This window comes from Marmota flaviventris, chromosome 17 (genome assembly GCF_047511675.1).
Source record: "Marmota flaviventris isolate mMarFla1 chromosome 17, mMarFla1.hap1, whole genome shotgun sequence".
In the NCBI taxonomy this organism is placed as follows: domain Eukaryota; kingdom Metazoa; phylum Chordata; class Mammalia; order Rodentia; family Sciuridae; genus Marmota; species Marmota flaviventris.
Genome location: NC_092514.1, coordinates 72,179,527 through 72,194,490, shown reverse-complemented (window position 1 = coordinate 72,194,490; position 14,964 = coordinate 72,179,527). Strand labels below are relative to the sequence as shown.

The 14,964-nt window shown below is 49.8% G+C and overlaps 2 protein-coding genes across 4 annotated transcripts; one reads left to right on the top strand and one right to left on the bottom strand.

Annotated features, from left to right (window-relative positions):
- The first annotated feature begins 1,477 nt into the window (after positions 1 to 1,477).
- Positions 1,478 to 3,095, top strand: Nt5c (5', 3'-nucleotidase, cytosolic). Its single transcript, XM_027955664.2, has 5 exons — positions 1,478 to 1,776; positions 2,055 to 2,155; positions 2,232 to 2,292; positions 2,491 to 2,605; positions 2,708 to 3,095. Exons 1-5 carry the CDS (start codon positions 1,591 to 1,593, stop codon positions 2,851 to 2,853), a joined length of 609 nt encoding a protein of 202 aa, XP_027811465.2. The 5' UTR covers positions 1,478 to 1,590; the 3' UTR covers positions 2,854 to 3,095.
- Positions 3,094 to 12,498, bottom strand: Armc7 (armadillo repeat containing 7). Of its 3 annotated transcripts, none has more exons than XM_027955667.2 (3): positions 12,141 to 12,498; positions 11,905 to 12,048; positions 3,094 to 4,732 (listed from the first exon to the last, which is right to left on the bottom strand). In XM_027955667.2, exons 1-3 carry the CDS (start codon positions 12,229 to 12,231, stop codon positions 4,371 to 4,373), a joined length of 597 nt encoding a protein of 198 aa, XP_027811468.1. In that variant the 5' UTR covers positions 12,232 to 12,498; the 3' UTR covers positions 3,094 to 4,370. The 3 variants fall into 3 exon arrangements, with proteins under 3 accessions (XP_027811468.1, XP_027811469.2, XP_071459758.1); XM_027955668.2 differs by having other exon boundaries at positions 4,498 to 4,732; positions 11,969 to 12,048; XM_071603657.1 differs by lacking the exon at positions 3,094 to 4,732 and adding an exon at positions 8,792 to 11,067.
- Positions 12,499 to 14,964: the final 2,466 nt, after the last annotated feature.

The window sequence follows — 14,964 nt, the reverse complement described above, 5'->3', positions numbered from 1 at the left end:
GAATACCAGATAAATCAGTCATCAGTATATTGAAACCGGCTAGCCCTATAAATACTGGCCTATACCAGTATAGGCTTATACCATCGACCTGAAAAGGAGGGAAACTGCACCCTTCTCTTCCTATTAGTAAGGGTGGGGCTCCTGGAAAAGAAAGGTCTTTGGTTTTTGTCACCACTTGATAGTTGTTTTTAATTTTTTGTTCTATGAAGATAAGCAAACACTTAAAATGAAAGCTGTTCTGGGGTGGGGAACAGTTGAGCCAGTCACTTTGGGACTATAGAACAGATTTAGCACTGGAATGTGTTATGGGTGTTCAATTGCTACTCTGGAAAGTGAAGTTTTTTGATCTTTAAACCGTGACAAGATGACTACTAAGTTACCCAAGGAGCAACTTCATTGGCAGACCTCTTGGCCTGTTTGTGTGACTGAAGTACCTTGGTGAAGGAGGCCAAAGACACAGTTGGGCACTGAGTACATCTGGCTTAATGCTTCCTGCCTCTTGCACAGTTTGAAACTGACTCACCTTAGATCAGGCTCCCCCTATGTGATGCTTTTGACCCATTGGTGTGGGAGTGGCAGGGTCCTCAGATGGAGAACATCAGATGGAAGGATGATAGAGGCTTCTGCTGTATGTGCCATTTCCAGAGAAAGAACAGCCCTGATTAGCAGTGCTTGAAGGAAATCGCCTCCCCAAGTGAACAGGAGGTTTGAACTATATTCTCCCATGTTTCAAACCTATTCTGGTAAGGCTGGGCCTGTAAGATGCTTGCCTAGCCCCGGTTCAGTGCCCAGTGCTACAAAAATAATCGACTCACAGACCCCATTACCTTCAACAGTTTCATTCACTTCACATTAACGCGCAGCCCCCATGATCCAGGTCTTCAAGCATCAGGGGCTCTGGTCTGGGGTCTCTGCATCCAGCCTCGTCAAGCAGTTAGGGCAGAACTGTCGGTGGCCTCAGACTTCGAATTTAATATGTGCAGCCAGGCCCACAGATTTTAAACGCGTTGCTTCCTTGTTAGAAGGTGCTTCACAGGCTGGGCACCGTGGTGCACTCTTGTAAACCCAGCGACTCGGGAGGCTGAGGCAGGAGGATTACAAATCTGAGGCCAGCCTGGGCAATTTAGCGAGGCTGTGTCTCAAGAAATGAAAAGGGCTTGGGGATATAGCTCAGTGGTAAAACGACACCGGTTCAACCTCCAGTACAGAGAAAAAAGGACGGGGGAGAAAAAAAGAAGATAACTTCCAGTATTTTAGATCGTGCCTTTTTTGGGAGGACGAAGGGTGGGTCACGAAAAAGCTGAGGATCATAAAAGAGATCGCCTTCAGCCGTCCTGCCCTGGTATTCCAGAAGGGGTTCCTGCCACCGCAGGTCGACAGGAAGACAGGTTTGAGGACCTGTGCCGGGTGTCGCCCAGCGTCCCCACCTGCGGCCTATGCAAATTAGCCGGGCTAGTCTGACTGGGCTCCGCCCACGGCTCGCGGCCCGGAAGCAGCGGCACTCGGCGCCCGGCGCTCCGCGCTTCCGGCCGGCTCAGCCCCTTGGGTCCGAGACCCTCGAGACCCCAAGACCCCCGCAGCCTGGAGGCGATGGCAGCGCAGCGCGCGCGGCCCGTGCGTGTGCTGGTGGACATGGACGGCGTGCTGGCCGACTTCGAGGCCGGCCTCCTGCGGGGCTTCCACCGCCGCTTCCCCGGGGAGCCGCACGTGCCGCTGGAGCAGCGCCGCGGCTTCCTGGCCAGCGAGCAGTACCGAGCCCTGCGGCCCGACCTGGCGGTAAGACACGGAGCCCGGAGCCACGCCGCTTGGACAGGAGCTCCTGGGCTTCATTCCGGGGACACCCCTTTTGTTTGAAATGAACAAAACTCCCACTTTTGCACCCATAGTTCACCCCGGGACAGGAAAGGTCGGGAGAGTGCCCGCCCACCCTCCGCGACCACCACCCTCCGCGACCCTCCTCTCTCCGAAGCCCCGGCCTGGGGAGCTTAATGGAGATGTCTCCGGGGCTCCATCTGCTGGAGGCGAGGCCAGGACCGAGAACTCTTCTCTTGCAGGATAAAGTGGCCAGCGTGTATGAAGCCCCAGGCTTTTTCTTAGACCTGGAGCCCATCCCGGGGGCCTTGGAAGCCTTGCGGGAGATGAACGCCATGCCAGAGTAAGGAGGGAGGGGCGGTGACGCCCGCGGGACAGCGGTGGCTTCTGCGGATCTAACTGGGCCCCCTTCTCTGCAGCACTGAGGTCTTCATCTGCTCCAGCCCTCTGCTGAAGTTTGACCACTGTGTGGGTGAGAAGGTGCGGCCGCCTGAGCTAACTTAGCTTACCAGATCATGATTTTGAAAATCAAGTCAGCCCATGAAGACAGCACCAGCTTTGGCCTCCCCGGGTGGGGGCTGGGGGAAGGAGAAACATTTCAAGGACTCCCACTCACTCTGCGCTGTCTCTGGACGCAGGGTTCCTCAGGCCCCGCTGACTGACCTGTCTCCCATACAGTACCGCTGGGTCGAGCGACACCTGGGACCCCAGTTTGTGGAGCGCATTATCCTGACAAGAGACAAGACTGTGGTCTTGGGAGATCTGCTCATTGATGATAAGGACACCATTCAAGGTTGGACCTGTTATCCTTGGCAACCTCCAGGCATCTGGCCTGCCTGGATTAGGTAGAGGGTAAAAATAACCAGATTACATGTTCCATGCCTTTCCTTCCTAGGCCTAGAGGAAACCCCAAGCTGGGAGCACATCTTGTTCACCTGCTGTCACAATCAGCACCTGGCCCTGCCCCCTTCAAGGAGACGTCTGCTCTCCTGGAGTGACAATTGGAGGGAAATTATAGAGAGCAAGCGGGCAGCTGTGTAGTGGGAATGAGCTGGACCTGCAGGCGACAGTGCTGAAGTGAAGGCAGGCAGGCTGGCTGGCAGGGAATCCCTGAAGAGCCAGGGGACTCCTGCCATGCAGAATGGAGACCAGTAACCTCTGCCTGCACAGGCCCAGCCACCCGGCACCTCCAGAGACGGCTGTACCTGGAGCACGACTGGCACAGAAATACAATGGAAAATCAGCTAGTCAGGACCATTTTAATAAAAAAAACTTGGACTGTCTGGTCTCTTAAAATCCTTTATTTGAGAAAGGAGAGGGATAAGAGCGCCGGGTGGGTGCAGCTGGAACAAGGGCTTATGAGAACAGACGCTTCCTCCCTTCTCCATCTTGTGGCTCCTGCCCCTGCTTCCACACCCACTTGGATAGCATTCCTCTAGAATGGCCTTTGTATGGCCGTCTAAGGGGTGCACCTGAGAGGCCAGGGCCCTCCATTTTTCCCAAACCACAACTTTCCACTGGGACCACATTCCTTTCTCTGTTGACCAGCATCAGGGGGTGCACACATACCTCTTCTTCTCTGCCTTGAGCATCACCCTTTCATTTGTGCCCCTGAAATCCATGGGCCTGTGGAAACATCTCAGGGCAAGCCTTACCTCCCTGGCTGCTTCCTTTGACAGCAGATCGTGGCTAGGCTTTTAGTTGGAAGCCTTGGAGCAGTGAGGGGAGACTATCCCACTCTAAGGGGTCCTGCTTTTATTCTGATGTGTCATCACTCTCAGGGCCTTGGTCTTAATGCTTGCTGGCCATGTTAACATCACAAGGTTTCATCCTTGAAACCCTTATACAGTGCCTACTAGCTAGAAGGGCTGTGGAGATACTTTATCCCAGGCCATAGTTCCACAGGTCAGTGTCCACCATGGCCAGGAGCCCAGCCTGGAAACTTGAGGGGGAAGTGTGGTCTTCCACAGCCCTGGAGGGGGAGGTGTGACACCTCAGCTTCCCAGGGCTCAAGTTCTTTTTTCTCGTATTGCTGGGGTCATACCCAGGGTCTCATGCATGCCAAACACACACACCTCCACAGCTACACCCCTGCCGCCCCCCACCCAGGTCCTTTTAACGATGAGGCTTCTCATATCTACCTCAAAATTACTCCAGACACTTCTGTTAAGGGCTAGTCCCTCACTGCCTCAGGCCCAGGGACCAATCCTAAGCCTCAGTTCCAGCTCTGCTCCCCAGCAGGCCCTTGTGCTACATCTGGATTTAGGGCCCGTGCTTTTGACATGAGTGTGAGCCTGGAGGTGGTGGCACTGGGGGTAGGTCCCTCACTTCCAGTGTGTTGAGTGTTAGCTCATGAAGACAGCACCAGCTTTGACCTCCACAGGTCTCACGTCCCTCCAACTGCCTTTTCAGCACAGTGTACACACTTGTTGTGCTGAAAAACTTCACCTTTAAGATGGTAGAAAAGGCAACACTTTGACAGAATGTGTTCCCCTACTTCCCTGCCAGGACTGTGGTCCCCAGAAATAACAGTGCTGCGGCACTGGGAGCTGCCTGGGTCAGGGTTGCTGCGGGGCCTCAGTCCTTGGCAGTGGGATACCCATGGCAGAGTGGGCCTGCCAGCTGCGAGCTTCAGCCACCTGACTTGGGGAACAGTAGTCCTCCAGGAAAATCTGGGCCAGGTTCCGGAGCCTTGTGTTGGCAGAAAGAGAGAAGCGCAGCATGCACTGGACCACAGGTGTGGAGGTCAGCTCGGGGTGGGAGCTGGCACCTGGTGAGCTCAGGTACATGAGCGTGGTAACTGCGGACAACACTGTCTCCTCGTTGGGACTGGATAGGCAGTTGGTGATGAGTGGGATGCCACCTGCTTGCAGAATGTGGTCCTTGTTGGCCCTGTCTGAGCACAGGTTGCAGAGGCCCCCTGGGGAAAAGCAAGGATGGGTTCAGAGTCTTCCTCCTATCACCTCTCCCAGTTCCTCTCCATCCTGAGTCCCAAGGAGGGGCTCAGGCCTATAATAAGCAGTTGGCCCAGGGAAAAAGGGATGCAAAGCTCATTCCAGGCTCCAGCCCACTCTCTCAAGGTTCCAGAAAGGCCTGCCTGCTATTGCCTAGCCTTTCAGAAGTGGCACAAACAGCAAAGCATGGTGGCATATGCCTGTAATCCCAGGGTCTTAGGAGGCTGAGCCAGGAGGATCACAAATTTAAAGCCAACTTCAGCAATTTAGCAAGACCTTGTCTCTAAAGAAAATATTTTAAAAGGGCTGGGAATGTGGCTTAGTACTTAAGTGCCCTGGGTTCAGTTCCCTGTACCAAAAATAAGGTCTGTGGCCCAGTGGTTAAGTGCTCCTGGGTGAAACAAACAAACAAACAAACCACAAACACCCTGGGTTGAGCATGAAGATGGAACCAGAAGACCCTGGAGAAGCCACAGCCAAGGCTACTTTGAACTCCCACCCTTAGTCTACCTATGTGTAACAGCCCTGAAGAACTAAGGAATGCTGTGGGGCAAGAACCACACAGAAGGGCTGAGAGTGTAGCATCGTGGTAGAGCACTTGCCTTGCATGCAGGAGGCCCTGGGATCAATTCCCAGCACCACATTTTCAAGAACTGGGTGTGCTGGCCTATAATTCCAGCAGCCCAGGAGGCTAAGTCAGGAGGATTGCAAGTTTAAAGCCAGCCTCAGCAACTTAGTGAGGCCCTAAGCATTTAGTAAGACCCTGTATCAAAATAAAAACATAAAGGGCTGGGGATGTGGCTTAGTGGCTAAAGACCTCTGAGCTCAATCCCTGGTACCAAAAAACAAACAACAAAATAACCCACAAAACAACAACAACAAAACCACCAGGTCAAATGAAGGAAACCAGATATAAGAGTATATCCTGCATGATTCCATTTATGCGATGTTGAAAAACTGCTGGTGCATGCCTGTAATTCTAGGTATTCAGGAAGCGGAGGCAGGAGGACCACAAGTTCAAGGTAAGCCTTAGCAACTTAGTGAAACCCTGTCTCAAAGTAAAAAATAAAGGGCTGGGTATGTGACCCAGTGGTTAATTCCTGGTACCAAAACAAAAAAATAAAAACATGAAAAGCCCTGGGATGTGGATCAGGGGGAAAGAGCCCCTTGTTTCAATCCCTGGTACAAAAAACAAATAGGCAAAGCAATCTACAGAGACAGTGGTTAGGGCTGTCATTAGGTCAAGGTGGGAGGGGGCATGCAAGAACCTCTGGTAGAGGGAACATTCCACATCTTTTTTTTTTTAGTCATAGGTGGACACAATACCTTTATTTTATTTTTATATGGTGCTGAGAATTGAACCCAGTGCCTCACATGTGCTAGGTGAGCGCTCTACCACTGAGCCACAACCCCAGCCCCAACATTCCACACCTTAATTTAGGAGTTGCTCCATGGAGGTGCACATAACTTAATGAACTGCATTGCACTGAACTGCACTTCCAATATCTGTACACTTCACTGTAGGCTGAGAACAATGCAATTTTAGGAAATGACTACAAAACAAAAGAACAAGTTCTGACAGGCTAATGAACTTGCTTTGGACAAACAGAAAAGACAAGGAAAAAATAGAACAAAGACAGGAAGAAAAAAATAGAACAAAGCAGGACCCTTGTAGACATCAGGATCCATGGATACCGCTGAGGAAACCTCAACTGCAGCCTGGGATAAGAAAACTGGGAAAGGCCAGGAGATTGACCTCAGGTCACATAGCAAGTAGGGTGTTGGTGCTGGGAGGGGCAGTCTGGTCCACAAGGGCAGAGTCTGAAGGTTGTCCCAGGGATTAAATGAGGAGATGCTGACGAGGGCTTGGTCAGCACTTGGCACCTCGCCACTCAATGAGCTCTTCCAGGTGTTCCAAGGTATTATTACACTTAAGGCCCTGCCTACTCTGGGGTACTGAGTTGATGCAGCCAGGTCTAAATCTTCACTGGGGTTGGGTCATGTGCACCTATAGTTCCAGCTACTCCAGAGGCTAAGGCAAGAGGATTGCTTGAGCCCAGGAGTCAAGGCTTGGAAAACATAGACCCTATGTTATGGTCTATTAGGAGCCCCCCAAAAGCTCAAATGTGAGATCACGTAACAACATTCGAAGTGAAATGATTGAGTGATGAGAGCTTTAACCTCATCAGTGAATTAATCCCTTGATGGGGATTAACTGAGTGGTAACTGAAGGCAGGTAGTGTGTGGCTGGAGGAGGTGGGGCATTGGAGGGCATGCCTTTTGGGGTGTGTATTTTATATCTGACAAGTGTAGTCTCTCCGCTTGCTGGTAATGTCCTGAGCTGGGTTTTTTCCAACTCATCCTGGGCCCTGAGGAATGCAGCCAGCTGTCTATTGACTGAGGCCTCTCAGACTGTGAGTCCCAAATAAACTTTTCCTCCTCTAAAGCTGTTCTTGTCAGGGTTTTTTGTCACAGCAGCAAAAACCTGACTAAAACACCCTGTCTCAACAAAACAAAACAGAAAAACTTCTGGGCATGGTGGCTCACCCCTGTAATCCCAGCAACTTGAGGGGCTGGGGCAGGAATATCACAAGTTCAAGTTCAGCCTGGGTAACTAAGTGAGACCTTGTCTCAAAATAAAAAAGGGGTGAAAATGTGTGGTGAAGTACCCCTGAGTTCAATCCCAGGACCAGTAAACAAACAAACAAATGAACAAGGCAGCTCTTTACAGGTATGTCAAAATATGTTGCTAAATTGGAAAAAAAAAAAAAAAAGAATGAATATAGATTCCTCATGTGTAGATGTGCCATGAAAATGACACATACAAATTACCTATTTGTTTGTAAATCCTAAAAAAAAAAAAAAAAAAAAAAAAATCTCTGGAGAGCATCCAAGCAACTAATAATGGTGGCTGCCTCTAGAAAAGGCAAACAAGGGGACTGGGGCTGCAGCTAGGGTAGAAAGCCTGCCTAGCAGATGTGAGGCCCTGGGTTCTATCCCCAGCACCAAAGAAAGAAAATGGCTACTGAAGGAGTGATACTGTTCACTACACACCATTTTAATTGCATACCATGTGAAAGAATTATGAATTTACATACATCAATAAAACACAAAACAAACAGTGCTGCTTGGGCCTAGAGTTAAGGGAAAGGGGTATTGGTCTTTCCAAGTCACACAGGGATGACAGAGGTGGCCTGGCTCAGGTAGAAGCAGCCTGAAGCTAGCCTTCTGAGCGGGGAGAGAGGAATGGACCAGAGATTCTCATATCACCTCTTTTCTGTGATGGGACAGAATCTTGACACAGGTAAATGGCTGGGGGATTTATTTTAAACAGCACAATGTGTGAGCCCAGAAGCCCAGCTGATCAGCACAAGGAGGTGCAGGGAGTCAGTCACCAAATATAGCAACAGCTTTGTGTCTGACAGATCCAATTAGAACCTCAGTACTGCCACTTAGGGAGGACTAGGGGACCAGAGCAAGCAACTCAGCTCTAAGTTTCAGTTTCTTCACCAGTAAAATGGGCAGAGAATTAAGTGATGTGATTAGGGCACCCGGCTGGCACAGGGTCATATCAGCAATCCACATGTATAGAAAAGTGCTGGCACATCCAGGTAGGGTTTAACAATGAAGAGGCAAGTGCCCACATAGCCAGCATGAGGGGAGTCCTCAAGCCTCTGCACATCCCTTTCTGATGCAATCCTCTCCCTCCCTCAGAGGTACAGTTCCCTGATCAGGGCATGAGTTTTATATGTATCTGGCATCAATTATTTAACATTATGTTGGAAAGATTATTGCACTCGGTGCATGCCTGTAACCTCAGCAAGTTGGGAGGCTGAGACAGGAGGATCACAAGTTCAAGGTCCACCTCAGCAATGTAGAAAGCAATTCAGCAGGACTCTGTCTTAAAAAAAAAAAAAAAAAAGAAAGAAAGAAAAAAAAGTCGGGGGGACTGCTGGGATATAGCATCCTGGGTTCAATCCCCAGTATAAAGAAGGAAAAAAGAAAAAAGAAATTGAATCTAGCTGTAGATTTCATTTTCATTTATTAATAGTATGAATAGTTGATGACATGGGTGTCCATTTTATTGTTCAATCATTCCAGTTTGGGATTATTACAGACAATGCTGCTAATGGTGTTTTTCTGCATGTATCTGGATGTGCATGTCTCTAACCCTATGAACAGAAGTGCTGGATCATGGGTTACATTTATCTCCCATTTTACTAAACAATATTTTCCAGAGAGGCCATTGAGGGCTTATTTACCAACCTTTATATAAACACTGCTACCATCTGGTGGCAGCAACATGTATTGCAGGAAATGGAACATAAGAAAGCCATTTAAGGGCTGGGTTGTGGCTCAACGCTAGAGCGAGGCCCTGGGTTCGATCCTCAGTACCACATAAAAATAAATAAAATAAAGATATTGTGTCCAACTACAATCAATCAATCAATCAATAAATAAATAAATAAATAAGAAAGAACTTGAAATGAATCCTGGAGGGCCACTTATTTAAGTCCCACTTTAGTAGAAAAACTGTCAAGAATTCTATATTTTAGGATTTAATCAGTTTTACTGGGAGCAAAGAATTCTCTCCTGATTCTTTTACATCTTCAGGTAGCATCTAGGATGATGCAGGTGTATAGGGCACCTGAGAGTCACCCAATGGTGCTTTGGGCAAACATTCCTAAATGAATACAAGGCCACCAATGTTGTAAATTGGGGTTTCAGTTCAGAATTCTTTCAACCAATTAGTAGTTACTTTACATCTGGTTCCCATAATTCATCCACTTCCCATCCAATATCTCAAGTTGGGGCAGCTCTGGCTTGATCAAAGCCATCTTCCAGTGGCAGTTCCTCTATGACACTGACCAGATAGGGCCCTGGGGACTGTGGGCACTACCAAGTTCAGGGGGGATGACTTCCCCCATAAGAACTAGCTCAGGGATGTGAAGGAGGAGGCCAGGTGCAGCAGAAACAAACAACAGGGGAAGCTGATGTCCTGGGGCCTGCATATGGGTTGTCAGCTGGGTCCCCTGAGGGCAGAATCTTCCAGAACTAGGGTAAAATTGTGGCTCCAGTCATCATTAACAGTGTGAACTTTCAGTACTAGACTAACTTCCCTAAGTAGTTCCCTGATATATAAAGAGGGCTCAGCACCACCTGCCTAGTAGGTGGTGACAGATTCAGAGACCTTGCAGGCAGTGGTACAAGGTGAGCTGTAGTGGTATGTGGTGGCAAGGGACCACTACAGCTTTCAGGCCATTGCCACAACTGATGGAAATAAGTACAGTCAGAATGAAGCCCCCAGCAGACACCTGACTTCCAACCTCAGACAGGGAGGCAAAGCCATTGGACCCTGGAGCAGATCTCAGCCCTGCCTCATCAGAACTGACACAGATATCTGCTACTGTGGTGGTCTTCAGGGACTGATGGAAGGAAGCCTGCATTCTGACCCTGCACGCTGTTAGCCAGAATAGTTGCAGATATCTGTGCCTCAGATTCCTTTTTTTTTAATGTTGTAGATGGACACAATACTTTTATTTTATGTGGTTCTGAGGATCAAACCCAGTGCCTTCTACATGCAAGGTGAGCACTCTACCACTGAGCTATAACCCAGCATGGCAAGAACTCTTAATACTGAGCAACACCCTCAACGCCAGGCTCCTCTTTTCCCCTATTACTCAGTGATGTTTTTCCAGAGAGCAAAATCCCTGGAACAGATGGGTGGCTCCTTTGATAGGGTGTTATCTAATTCCATCTCATTTTTCTGAGAGAAAAGGAATCTGTTTACCCTCAACCAGGTTCTTGGGTGGAGGCCAATGGGATCAGCTGTAGACACTGACCCTAAAAAAGCATCATATTTCATTTAATTCTCTCAATAATGTAAAAGGGAGTTACTGATACTGTTCCTGACAAATGACTAGAGAAGGGAAATCACATATTCAGACAATAAAAAGGCAGAGCAAGTCTTGAACATACCTGTATGACTCAAAGCCCAGCTCTACCAAACCCACTGTTACTTGCCAACAGACAGACACTGGTTTTGGTTTTGTGAGCCATGACTAAGGGCAATCTGATCCAGTCCTTCTCTCTGCTAGTTATTCCAGAAGCAATCTCTTTCAGGGCCACTGCATCAAGTCATGGCCAGGACTGCACACACCACGTTGGATGAATGAATCCCCCCTTCAGGTGTCCCCTTCTGTTTTCCTCTGCCATCAGAGACAAAACACTCAAAGTCTCAAAGCCCAGAACAGAGCTTTTTAGCAGCAGAATAGGTATTTGACAGTGTATCCACCCAGTTCTGGAAACATTATGAGAAAGGAAAATGACAGAATTCACTAAGCATGTTAAGTAACACTGGGACTCTCTTTTACAGTTATATATGATAAACATATGAGAAATGTAAACTGCAGAGGCGCACATGGAAGCCTTTGATACTGAGATAGGCAATGCATTTGGGACTGAGTACCTAGCTCTAGTAGAAAAACCAAGAAAAAAAAAAAAAAAAAAGAAGCTTAGAAAAGCCCAGTCCTGGGATGGGGATGTGGCTCAAGCGGTAGCGCACTCGCCTGGCATGCGAGCGGCCCAGGTTCCATCCTCAGCACCACATACAAACAAAGATGTTGTGTCCACCGAAAAAAACTAAAAAATAAATATTAAAAAAAAAAAAAAGCCCAGTCCTTTCCCAAGGACTGGCTTATTTATTTTTAGCACCAGGGATTGAACCCAGGGGCCCTTAACCACATCTCCAGCCCTTTTTCATTTTTATTTTGAGACAAGGTCTCGCTAAGTTGCTGAGGCTGGCTTTGAACTTGAGATCTTCCTGCCTCAGCCTTCCAAGTCTTAAGGATTACAGGTGTGGGCCACCGCTCGCGCGGTCCAAGGGCTCATTTCTTTCTTTCTTTCTTTCTTTTTTTTTTAAGATGTTTTTTTATTTTTATTTACTTATTTACTTTAGTTGTAGATGGACACACAATACCTTTATTTTTATATGTGGTGCTGAGGAGCGAACTCAGTGCCTCGCACGTGCAAGGCCAGCGCTCTACCACTGAGCCCCAGCCTCAGCCCCCAGCCCCGGGCTCATTTCTAACACTCTCCCCTGCTCATCAGGTATCTAGGTGACTAGCCCCAGGCTTACCAATAGCGAACTCCACCAAGGTCTCATTCTCTTCCGACAGAGAATCGAGGAATAAATCCACGACTTGTAGTTGCCGCAGATACTGGTAGTTGCTGGGGTCATAGGCGAAGTTGGCAAGGTTGGCGAGGACTTGCTCCTTGGCGTCTGCGAAGGAAAAGAAGCGCTGGAACCAGGCCCAGAAGGCGGTCGCGGTCGGACTCCTGAGGGTTCCCCTGGCGCCCACTCGCGCCTCTCACCTTGGCTCTCGGTTTCCTGGAATTCCGTGACCAGTGCCTGCAGATACCCCAGCCGCCCGACATGGGGGTCTACCTTCGGCTTCTGGGCCATGGTCGGGGCCGCGGAGGGCTTTCGCGGGACCGATGGGAGAGGGGAAGGCGAGGCCCTAAGTCGGGCGAGAACCTCACCTGGCTCTCCACGGGTGGACAGGCGGCACGTGGGCTTCTTTCCTGGGTTCGGCTGGAACTTGAAGATGGAACTGATGTGAAGGCCGAGGAGTTGGGTTCGAAAATCCAAACTGGGAGACTAGGGGGCGGCGGCCAACTGAAGCACCGACTCCGACTCCTGAACCCCGGGCGGAAGCCGCGCTCGACCCGCTCTCAGGGAGCGGAAGGGGCGGGCCGGCCCCGGGGGCGGGGCTTCCGCTGAGTTCCGCCGAGTGCGTGCGCCGAGCGCTGCCCCCGGTGCTGGGGCTGCTGCGGTTGGGCACCGTGCGGCCGTGTACGAGGCTGCGTGGTGAGAGGCAGGTGGCGCCTCCAGGGCGCTTGGGAGCGCGCACAAGTCGAAGCCCACGCGGCTTAAGCACGTCCATACGCCCCACGCCTGCCTTCTCGATCCTCTGGAGCGCGGGGGTCGGCTCTCTGCGCCCCCATAGATCTGTTGCCCTTACGGTGGCCCCTCCAACCCCCAAACCCCCCGTCGGGACCCGTGAGGATCCGCCACCTCTGGCCAGAAATCACGGGGACTGGGTCAGTCCTAAGGCTCTTTGTCAGCCAGGCGCAGCGGGGCAGCAATGACGAGCCCTGAAAAGCGCCTCGTTTTGCACAGAGGTAAAATTCTGGATATTTTGGACGCTGGAGCCGATTGACCTGATTCCTGTCAGGGGTTTTCAGGAAAGTTTGTGTGATGGGGGTCTCATGATCGCAGATGATAGAGGTGGTAGAGGTTTCGTTTGTGAGCTTTCTGAGGACAAGGGACCGTGTACCTTCAGCTCTGAGCCTGCCTTAAAGCAGAGTGGCCTCCACACTCTGAGGTTTAAGATCCCTGTGATTGGCCTCTACATGACACACAGCCTCAGGGCAGGGGTTTTGACCTCAGTCTGGGTGGTTGGGTTCCCTGGCTGCTCAGTGAGGGCTCCAGGCCTTTGGGCTTCTGTCGGGAGCCTGTACAGGCTCAGGGAAGTGCATCTCAGCTCAAGGTGGCCAGGGCTCTTCTCTGCCTCTCCCTGGACAATAGAAGCAAAGGCCTGGAGTTCAGGCCTGAAGGTGAGCCCCACCCTTCCTCCAGGAATTGTCCCAGACAGTTTCCATGTAATCAACTGAGTGGGTTCTGGAGTCATGTGGGTCACTCCAGTTTCCCTTTTTTATGTTTGGTTGCTGGGTTTGCTCTCCACTAAAACACTCAGGGGTCACTCCAGGGGAACTGGGCTAATTGGGCTGCGGGAAATAACCACACAAGAGACAGAAATACTTTTTTTTTTTTTGCGGGGGGGCGGGTGCTGTGCCTGCTCCTCTGACCTTAAGGGTCTACAGAAAGAGAGAGAGAGAATGTGCTGACCCCTTTTATTGAAGAGAAGCTATTCAAATAAGGCAAGGGGTCATGTTTCAAGGGGCTGAGTCTAGCTTCATGATGTCTGCTGTCAGCAGGTTTACTGACATCTAGGAAGGCCACACCCAAGGGCACAGTAAGAGAAGGAGACATACAAAAGGCATTTCCATGGAACATTCTATCCTAAATAGGGCAAGGGGTAATATTACAAAGGAACAGGTGAGCATAGCTCCACCCATGGGGCTGTAGGAAGGCACATTCATGCACGAGACACAGTCACCCTAGAAGACCAAGGCTATCCAGCAGCTTGACCAGTGACCACCGCTGGCCACACCGCTCAGCAGGGGAGTCAGACCCAGTCACGTGCTAGTCAGCCTCCCACATTTGGTCTTGTCCTCTTCCTAAGGCTTCAGGGACCCTCCTCGTGAAAGAATTCTTAGTCCTTGGTTTTGGGCTGATGACAGCGACCAGGTCTTATTCCTCTACCCAGTCTGTGGCACAAATAGATTTTTTTTTGTGTGTGTGTGACGCTGGGTATTGAACCCAGGACCTTATGCATGCAAGATGCAAAGCAAGCACTCTACCAGCTGAGCTATATTCCCAGCCCCACAATAGATGGTTAATTAATATTTTCTTATTTATTGGACCATTCCACTCCTCTTGGTTTTTTGCTACTCTTGTGTGGAGACAGGAGAGGTCAGAATTCCCTATGCTGAAGGTTCCTGGATATATTTTTTTCCTTATATGTTTTCAAGAAGTGGACCATTTAGGAGATACACAGCATCTCAAAACTTGATGGACCTACCTACCAGCCACACTTCTCTTCTTCACTCAGTTGAGATGGAAAAATGTATCCCTTCAGAACACAAGCTACAGCTATTGACCAAGCTCAGTTGGGTGGGAGGCAGAAAGGCAACAGGAATCTTAAGTATACTCACATAATCAGACTTTTCAGATTGGAAGAGATGTTGGCTCATCCAAGATAATCCCCTTTTTTCAAGGCCCAGAGATAAACAGTTTGCCCAAAGTCACACAGTAAATTGTGGCTGAGTCAAACCTGTATCCCAGCCCGGTGTCCCTTGCCATATCTCTGCACTACCTTCTCTGGCCATAAGAGGGCACTTGTGATGGGTCTTGGGACACCACAGCCCCAAGGATGGACATTCAAACCAGATAGACAGGTGGAGGAGGAAGGCTGGCATCAGGTCATAAAAACAAAATAATTTTTCTTGATAAGGTTTTCTTGCTGGAGCCTGGTTGAGCCTGAATCAACAAACATGGTCCTAAGCTCAAGCA